Below are 10,669 nucleotides of genomic sequence, written 5' to 3'. Positions count from 1 at the left end.
CAGGCGGGGATTTTAAATCCCCGTCTGCTGAATACTACACAGACAAGTTCAGGAGAACTGCCGACCAAACGCGGCTGAACTCCGGCTGCAGGAAAAAGGTGAGTATACTTTTTTTTTTTTTTTTACACATTTTAGGATGGTTTTCAGGGAAGGGCTTATATTTTTAAGCCCTTCCCGACAATTCATCCCGCGCTCGCCGGCAGCCCATTGCTTTCAATGGAGCCAGCTGTATTGCCGGCTCCATTGAATTCAATGGGCGAACATCGTTCTTCTCTGCCACAGCTGTAACAGCTGTGGCAGAGGAGAACGATCTTTAAGTATATGTTCTCAATGGCGTCGGCGCTGCTGCCGTCGGCCCCATTGAGCGCATATATAGAACACAGCGATGCGCAGAACGCAGATAGGTGCGATCTGCAAATCGTTGTGTCCTATAATTGATCGCACATCCACATAAAAAGCGGACATGTGACCGATCCCATTGGGATGCATTTGGTCTATAGATCTGCAGATCGCAAGCGCGTCTGCAGATCGGACCAAAAAACGGTCGTGTGACCGAGGCCTAAAGTAAGGAAAGTGTACTTGAAGTGGCCTCCTTCTGCAATGATACATGCATGGAGCCAATCGACAGTGCAGTTTATGAATGCCGCTATCATTGCGAGACTGTATTAGTGAACGGTGAAGTGCCAATTCAATGCAGATGCAATGCAATTTACTAGTAAGAGCATGATGCAATCAGAAGACAATGCAAATTTCAGCATGAACGTGTAGGTTGGAATTTGGCGCAATCACCTCCTTCGACCTGTGTTCATTTCAAGAATTCTCAACATGGATCGTTATCTGAATTTCCTGCAGATGACTGTGAATGACTTCCAGGATTGAGTACACCTTCCTTCAGTCATAGCAGCGCTCCCATGGGATTTAGAGAGACGCGGAAAGTGGATTTCTGCTTCTCACACACTACTCTTCCTCTTTGTCATTGGAGTTTACTCATATGGGGGACAATATATAGAATTGAAATCCATGTTGCAGCACCCACCGGGGCTTGTATACCATACCACCATGCCTTCCTATTAAAGTACACTATTATTTCAATAAAGGACACCAGTAGAGATATAGTGTTGGATCTGTCCTTTTGACTATACCTTGTATAAACAGCACAAATCACTAAATAAGCCATTATGTAACATACGCTAAGCCAGAATAAAAAAAAGATTTCAACACAGGGATTACTCATAAATAAATGTTCCTCCGTATTCTCTATTTGAATTTCAAGAAGCTATATGAACCTTAAATGACTGTCTTAGCCATATGCATTTCATCCGTAATTTAAAAAAAAGATATTAGTTCTAACCAATAGAAATCTATTCCAGCACAGAATTTCTCATTGGCAATGCAATGGTTAAATTTGATTTGTTTTTTTTTTTGCAATGATTTATATAACTCTCTATGGCGGCTAGATCTCTGCATCTGTGACCACCTTAACCTTATTGTAATCTTCCCCAAATCGTCTTCCCTCCTTCTCCCCACTCCTCCACCCTTCTAATACTCCCCTTCATTAACCTATCCCCTACCCTTCTTCGTGTAGTCACACACTCCTCAGTTTCCTTTACCTTTCTACTGCATTTTCCCTTTGTATTATACAGAATGCCCCCCATTAATTGACATGCACAGTGACAAGTATGTGCAGCTGCTGCACTCTCACCCCAGCTCACCAGGAGGGGGAAGCCTGTTTAAAGGGACCGTGACGTCACGCTGGGATTCCTGTCCTCTTCTCCCGCAAGCCTTGGAAAAGCCAGTGCAACTTTCCCCTGCACGGTGTTAGCTGCTGCCTTCACATCAGCCTGGGGACTGAGCTCCTGAATGCTCCAGTACGCGCTACTGCTGATGGATATGCGTCTGTGAATGAGGGGCTTCCTTCTGCAGGGACCACCTTGTTGATCATCTGTTATTCTACTCTTGCATCAGTCAGCACAGAGACTGCGAGAGCTGTTCTAGCTGCAGATTTATGGATTCACTAGAGAGCAGAGCAGCCTCAAGGGAGAAATGGGCACCTGCTGAATGAGGAAACCTACATGCCTGTTGTAGCTCTTGTGCTTCCCTCCTAGAACTTGTACTATGGAGACCAGAGCATATTCTGGAATGTGACCATCATTGATGTATTCTCACAACCTTCCCTGGCTTTTAGGATTTGGAGAAATACTCTAATAATTTTGGCAAAGTTTTTGGACCATAAGTGACCGATTTTCCAATCAAAATGATTGGTGCCTCCAGCTTTGAAGAACTGAATGGGAGTGGATCAGACTACAGTGAAGAGGTAGAGATTATAGTCAATGTTGGGGGTATTAGACAAATCCTCTACGGTGATATCTTAAACAGGTACCCAGAAACCAGGCTGGCTGAGCTGATGAACTGTATAACCGGGGGGTATGATGCTATCTTCTCTTTATGTGATGATTATGATCCAGGGCAGAGGGAATTTTACTTTGATAGGGACCCTGATGCTTTCAAATGTATAATGGAGGTTTATTATTACGGAGAGGTGCATATGAAGAAGGGAATATGTCCTATTTGTTTCAAGAATGAAATGGAGTTCTGGAAAGTAGACTTGTGTTTTCTGGATGACTGTTGCAAAAGCCATCTTAATGAAAAGAAGGAGGAACTGGAGGAAATAGCCAGGAGGGTACAGACCATCCTTGATGATTTGGGATTCGACACATCAGAGAGTAGATGGAAAAGGTTTCAGAAGTATGTCTGGAAGTTCATGGAGAAGCCAGAGTCCTCCTTCCCAGCCAGGGTCACTGCAGTTCTATCATTTCTCTTTATCTTGATCTCCTCCATTGTCATGTGTTTGGGGACCATCCCAGATCTGCAGGTGGAGGACGCTGAGGGGAACAATGTAGAGCACCCTACTCTAGACAACATAGAGACTGCATGTATTATCTGGTTCACCATGGAGTATGTCCTAAGACTCATGTCCTCCCCAAATAAATTACACTTTGCCCTCTCCTTCATGAATATAATTGATGTGTTGGCCATCTTGCCTTTTTATGTTAGCCTAATCTTGACACACGTAGGGGCAAAAATGATGGAGCTAATTAATGTTCAGCAAGCAGTCCAAGCATTGAGAATCATGAGGATTGCTAGGATCTTCAAGCTTGCCCGTCATTCTTCTGGTCTCCAGACTTTAACATATGCCCTGAAGAGCAGTTTTAAGGAATTAGGGCTCCTCCTAATGTACCTTGCTGTAGGTATTTTTGTCTTCTCAGCCCTTGGATACACAATGGAGCAAAGCCATCCGGAAACTTTGTTCAAGAGCATCCCTCAGTCCTTTTGGTGGGCTATCATCACCATGACCACAGTTGGGTATGGTGACATCTACCCTAAAACCACTCTGGGGAAACTTAATGCAGCTACAAGTTTCCTCTGTGGGGTGATAGCCATTGCTCTTCCCATTCACCCCATTATTAACAACTTTGTAAAGTATTACAATAAACAGAGGGTTTTGGAAACTGCTACCAAGCATGAACTGGAATTGATGGAACTTCATTCTGCTGGAGGGGATCTCAGAGGCTTCAGAGGTGACACACAAGGGTCCGAGGATGTGAAGATGTGGTATCACCTCAAATCATCACATAGTGACACTTTCATTCCAGCATTGTCTAAGGAGAAGCATCACAGGACAAGGCTGCAAAGCTGCAAATAACAATAGAGGAGTAAATAGGAGAACATTCATACAAGGAGAAAACTCTTCATCATTTGTGTAGGCCATGTTAAAAAAGGAAACAAATAAACCTATCAGGGGGAAAAAAACTTAAAATCAAGTGAACTGTTTGACATCTCCATGTGTGGCAGTCCTGTGGTATGTACAATATATACACATGATAATAAAGAGTGTCATGGTCCAACCTTGTGCAGGAGTCTTAAGGATTTCATACAGTAACCCAGATGTGTCATCTACAGAGGTAGCTGAGAAGACATTTGTAATTTGTGTCTTTGGGGCATTTAGCTTTGTGGGGTAGGAAGTAGTCCAGCAGTCCTGTGTCAAAATTATTAATGCATGATGTTGCAATCAATTTTAACAAAACACAAACTTGAAGCAGCAATATCTATCTCCTATCTATCTATCTATCTATCTATCTATCTCCTATCTATCTATCTATCTATCTATCTATCTATCTATCTATCTATCTATCTATCTATCTCATATCTATCTATTTATCTATCTAATATCTATCTTCTATCTATCTCATATCTATCTATCTATCTAATATCTATCTTCTATCTCTCTATCACATATCTATCTATCTATCTATCTATCTATCTATCTATCTATCTATCTATCTATCTATCTCATATCTATGTATTTATCTATCTATCTCATATTTATCCATCTCATATGTATCTATTTATGTATCTTGTTATATCTCTATCTACATATGTGGAGATCTACTGATATGTAATATATATTCCCTATCTATCTATCTAGCTATCTATCTCATATCTATCTATTTATGTATCTTGTTATATCTCATATCTATCCCATATCTATCTATCTACATATGTAGAGATCTACTGATATGTAATATATATTCCCTATCTATCTATCTATCTATCTATCTATCTATCTATCTATCTATCTATCTATCTATCTATCTATCTATCTCTATGTCATATCTATTTATCTATCTATTTATCTATCTTGTTATATCTCATATCTATCTATCTACATATGTAGAGATCTACTGATATGTAATATATATTCTCTATCTATCTCATATTTATCTATCTTTCTATCTCATATCTATGTATCTATCTAATATCTATTTATCTATCTTGGTATATTTATATTTCATATCTATCTATCTATCTATCTATCTCATATCTATCTACATATGCAGAGATCTACTGATATGTAATATATATTCCCTATCTATCTATCTATCTATCTATCTATCTATCTATCAATCTCATATTTATCTATCCATCTCATATCTATCTATCCCATATCTATCTATCTACATATGTAGAGATCTACTGATATGTAATATATATTCTCTATCTATCTCATATCTATCTTTCTATCTATCCTGTTATATCTCATATCTATCTATCTATCTATCTATCTATCTATCTATCTATCTATCTCATATCTATTCACAAATGTGGAGATCTACTGATATGTAATATATACTATCTATCTATCTATTTATCTCATATCAATCTATCTATCTTGTTATATCCCATATCTATCTATGCAAAGATCTACTGATATGTAATATATATTCCCTATCTATCTATCTATCTATCTATCTATCTATCGCATAGATAAATAAATAGATAAATAAATATATATCTTGTTATATCTCATATCTATCTATGTAGAGATCTACCGATATGTAATATATATTCTCTATCTATCTCTATCTATTTAACTATCTTTCTATCTCATATCTATCTTGTTATATCTTCTATCTATCTCATATCTATTTATCTATCTTGTTATATCTTATATCTATCTATGTAGAGATCTACTGATGTGTAATATATATTATCTATCTATCTCTCTATCTCATATCTATCTATCCCTCTATCTATCTCATATTTATCTATCTATCTATCTATCTATCTATCTAATATCTATTTATCTATCTTGTTATATCTCATATCTATCTTATCTACATATGTAGAGATCTACTGATATGTAATATATATTCTCAATGTATCTCTATCTTTCTATCTCATATCTATCTATGTATCTATCTAATATCTATTTATCTATCTTGTTATATTTCATATCTGTCTCATATCTATCTCTCTATCTATCTACATATGCAGATATCTACTGATATGTCATATATATTATCTATCTATCTATCTATCTATCTCATATTTATCTATCCATCCCATATCTATCTATCTATCTATCTATCTATCTATCTATCTATCTCATATCTATCTATCTATCTCATATCTATCTATCTCATATCTATCTATCTATCTCATATCTATCTATATCATATCTATCTATCTATCTATCTATCTCATATCTATCTATCTAATATCTATCAATTTATCTATCATCTTATATCTCATATCTATCTATCTATCTAATATCTATTTATCTATCTATCTCATATCTATCTATCTATCTATCTATCTATCTATCTATCTATCTATCTATCTATCTATCTATCTACATATGAAGAGGTCTACTGCTATGTAATATATATTCCCAACTTAATGGTATCAAACACATTATGCAGGGTAGCAATTATAGTAATTGAACATGTCACATGTTTTTCAATGATGCTTTTTGGACTTGTGTAAAACATGCTGGCACATGTCCTAATAATAATAATAATCTTTAGGATGGACCATCATACACCACAGCACTTTACAGGTCAGAAGGAGCATAGAAAAAAATTAGACATAACATACAGTATTAAACCAATAGACAATAGAAACTATAGAGTTGAGGGTCCTGCTTACAAGAGCTTACAATCTATGAGGGAGTAGGGGTGACACAAGAGGTACAAGTGATTGCTCTGTACAATAGTCCAGCCATCTTTTATATAAATTGGGTGGTATACATAAAGCTGTATGAACCACACACCAGCTGTACAGATATGAAGTGCATTAGGGTGTATGGGGTGTGTGGGATGAAGGGGGTTCGGTTTCTAAGAGAAAGTGTAGAAGTGAGATAAGTGGAGCAGAGTTAGAGAACGGCCGGGGCTCATACGAGTGGGTCAGATTTTGCGTGCAGGAGACCCACGGTGGATTTCGTGTGTGAGCCCGGCCGGTGACCCCTTTGTACTGCTAGTAATTGTATTTTGTATGCCATGCGCAAGCAGTTTGTAATGTGCAGTTCAGATATTCTTTTGTTTCTTGTATTTCCTATGCGTTCGCTTAGCAATGACGCAGGTACCCGCAGGTAATTACATATGGGCTGCTGTTACCGTGTTTGTCAGAAAATAAGATCCTGTCTTATATTAATTTTTGCCACAAAAGAGGCACTAGGTCTTATTTTTGGGGGATGTTTCATCATATTTACCTAGCAAACTTGGTTTAGGTCCCTTCCGCTGCCCTCCATAGTTTCAAAGCGCTTCTTGCAGTCCTTGGCCGCCCGCAGAAGATCACTTCCTGCTACGGGATTCATAAATCCTGCCGCCAGGAAGCGATGGCTCTGATTGGTTCTCAAACGTTGCTCAGCCAATCCATGCAGCTCTCGATGAACCAATGTGATGGCTGTGATTGGTTCATTGAGCTCTGCATTGATTGGCTGAGCAGCGGTCGGATAAGCAATCACAGCCATCACGTTGTGGAGGCAGGATTTATAAATTGGATGAGCCGTGCCATTGATGGGCCAATTCATAAATCTCACCTCCACAACACGATGGCTGTGATTGGTTCTTCAGCCGCTGCTCAGCCAATCAATGCAGCGCTCAATGAACCAATCACAGCCATCACATTAGTTCATTGAGCGCTGATTGACTGAGCAGCGTTCAAGAACCAATCAGAGCCATTGCATCCTGGAGGTGGGATTTATATATCCTGTAATCAGAAAGTGATCTTCTGTGGACGGCCGAGAACTGCACGAAGGGCATTAGCGCTTCAGAGAGCAGCGGGAGGGACCTGGACCGAGCCTGCTAGGTAATCCTTTTTTTTTCAGGGTAGGTCTTATTTTTGGGAAAACACAGTATATCTGTGACTATACAGCACAATGGGCTCTATGGTCGCGGATTCCACAGTAAAATAGAACATGCTGCATTTTATTTTCCACGAGCGGATTGCGCAATTCCAGCTCACTAATTTGAACGGAACTGTGTATTCTGATGTCTTTGATTGAACTGCTTCTTACCGCAGATCATACGATCATGGAATCCACAATTCAAATCCGCTATTGTGAGACCGGCCTAACGCTGCCTCCACTCACGGGATCTGCTGCGGAATTTCTGCTTGTGGAATCGCTGCTAAAATTCCGTAGTGTTTACATTACAAGCCAAGTGAATGAGACTTTACAAATCTCCTTCATGCCTCACAGATTTTTTTTGCTGTGGAAAAACTGGAAATTTGAAACACCCTGCAGATTACAAATCTGCAGCATGGCTATTTATGTTGCAAAAACTGCGCAGAAATGCAGCGGATTTTTGCCATAGAAATCAATGGAGAACATTAAAAAACGGCCAAAATCCACAAACACACTTTTGTTATGGATTTTGTTGTGTTTCTGCTGCCGAAAAGCACAGAATCTGCTTGGAAGGGTGGCAGCACACGGGCGTATGCATTTTTGTGCACGATTCAACGCAATATATTTGCACTGTGAAGGAGTCTTTTTTGCGCGCCTATCAGCTTATTTTACTGTCATTTTGTGCTCACAGGTAATGTTCATTTGCGTGTGGTTAACACACCATGATTTATTGGATATTTAGCCTAATGAGGTCCAGATGTGTTCTTTTTCTAGCAGAATTGTGCAGTGTTTTATGCATCTTCTTGCGTATTATTTGCGCACTTTCATCTATCTGTCTATCTCATATCTATCCATCTATTTCATATCTATCTATCTCATATCTATCTATCTATCTATCTATCTATCTATCTATCTATCTATCTATCTATCTCATATCTGTCTATCTCATATCTAATGTCTCATATCTCTATCTATCTATCTCATATCTATCTATCTATCTATCTATCTATCTATCTATCTATCTATCTATCTATCTATCTATCTCATATCTATCTATCTATCTCCTATCTATCTATCTATCTATCTATCTATCTATCTATCTATCTATCTATCCCATATCTATCATCTATCTATCTCATATCTATCTATCTGTCTATCTCATATCTATCATCTATCTCTCTCATATCTATCTATCTATCTATCTATCTATCTATCTATCTATCTAACTATCTCATATCTATCTATCTATCTATCTATCTATCTATCTATCTATCTCATATCTATCTATCTATCTATCTATCTAACTATCTCATATCTATCTATCTATCTATCTATCTATCTATCTATCTCATATCTATCTATCTGTCTATCTATCTATCTCATATCTATCTATCTATCTATCTATCTATCTCATATCTATCTATCTATCTATCTCATATCTATCTATTTATCTGTCTATCTATCTGTCTATCTCATATCTATCTATCTATCTATCTATCTATCTATCTATCTATCTATTTCATATCTATCTATCTATCTCAGGGGCGTACCTAAGGGCTCAGGGGCCTGAGTGCAATGTTCAGCTCGCCCCCCCCCCCCCCAGGCCTCTACCCCAAACTCCCCCATACCCATATCTAGATTGTGCTGCATACATGATCTGCCCCTTGGCGTAATCTTTTCAAACATGATGCATTCCCTGCACATGAAAACTTCTTTGTAGCCCCGCAGGCCACTCTCACACACACCGCTTTTTACCGCAATTGGCGCGTTGTCCAGAGCACCGTACTAACCGCAGTACAACACTCCTATTGATTTTAATGAGCTTACTCAAATCTGCGCTGGAACGCGGTGTCCCTATCGCTGTGATTTTCGAAAGCTGTCTGTTCTATTTTTGCGTTTTCATGGTTTTTAACAGACTATGACAATGATGGGGTGCATTAAAAAGCGCTGTCAAACGCTGTAACCTGTGTTTGAAAACGCTGCTCGAAATTCCGGTAAAAATGCCACAATTTCATGCTGCGTTTTCTGAACTCGTCTGAGAGCGGCCTTAGGGGGGTCATGTTTTTGTTGTACTTTATAAAGAAAAACACATAAAAAAACCTGCATGCAGTATTTAAAGACCACATACATTATTAAGGAGCTGCAGACACAATTAATAACCGCATGTGGTTTAGATGCGTTTTTTTATTGTGTATAAAGTGTGAATACAGTAAATCCAGGGAGATATATAACTTATAACAGAGACAGATAGATAGATAGATAGATAGATAGATAGATAGATAGATAGATATGAGATAGATAGATAGATATGAGATATAGAGATAGATAGATAGATAGATAGATAGATAAGAGATAGATAGATAGATAGATAGATATGAGATAGATAGATATATAGGTAGATAGATATGAGATAGATAGATAGATAGATAGATAGATAGATAGATAGATAGATAGATAGATATGAGATAGATAGATAGATAGATATGAGATAGATAGATAGATAGATAGGAGATAGATATGAGATAGATAGATAGGAGATAAATAGATATAAGATAGATAGATAGATATGGGATAGATAGATAGATATGAGATAGATATGAGATAGATATATATGAGATAGATATAGATAGATAGAAGATAGATAGGAGACAGATAGATATGAGATAGATATGAGATAGATAGATATGAGATAGATATAGATAGATAGAAGATAGATATGAGATAGATAGATATGAGATAGATAGATGTGGGATAGATATATAGATAGATATGAGATAGATAGATTGATAGATAGATAGATAGATAGGAGATAGATAGATATGATATAGATAGATAGATAGATATGAGATAGATAGATAGAAATGGGATTGTTAGATAGATAGATAGATAGATAGATAGGAGATAGATAGATAGGAGATAGATAGATGGATAAGAGATAGATAGATAGATAGATAGATAGATAGATAGATAGATAGATAGATA

General features: G+C 37.6%; 1 protein-coding gene across 1 annotated transcript; it reads left to right on the top strand.

Moving 5' to 3' along the window:
* Nucleotides 1–1,891: 1,891 nt before the first annotated feature.
* On the top strand, nucleotides 1,892–3,905 carry KCNF1 (potassium voltage-gated channel modifier subfamily F member 1). Its single transcript, XM_066589195.1, has one exon. The coding sequence runs from the start codon at nucleotides 2,255–2,257 to the stop codon at nucleotides 3,701–3,703; it is 1,449 nt and encodes a 482-aa protein (XP_066445292.1). The 5' UTR covers nucleotides 1,892–2,254; the 3' UTR covers nucleotides 3,704–3,905.
* Nucleotides 3,906–10,669: the final 6,764 nt, after the last annotated feature.

The sequence above is a fragment of the Eleutherodactylus coqui genome, chromosome 1 (assembly GCF_035609145.1).
Source record: "Eleutherodactylus coqui strain aEleCoq1 chromosome 1, aEleCoq1.hap1, whole genome shotgun sequence".
NCBI classification, from domain to species: domain Eukaryota; kingdom Metazoa; phylum Chordata; class Amphibia; order Anura; family Eleutherodactylidae; genus Eleutherodactylus; species Eleutherodactylus coqui.
This window is presented reverse-complemented; position numbering and strand designations above follow the sequence as displayed.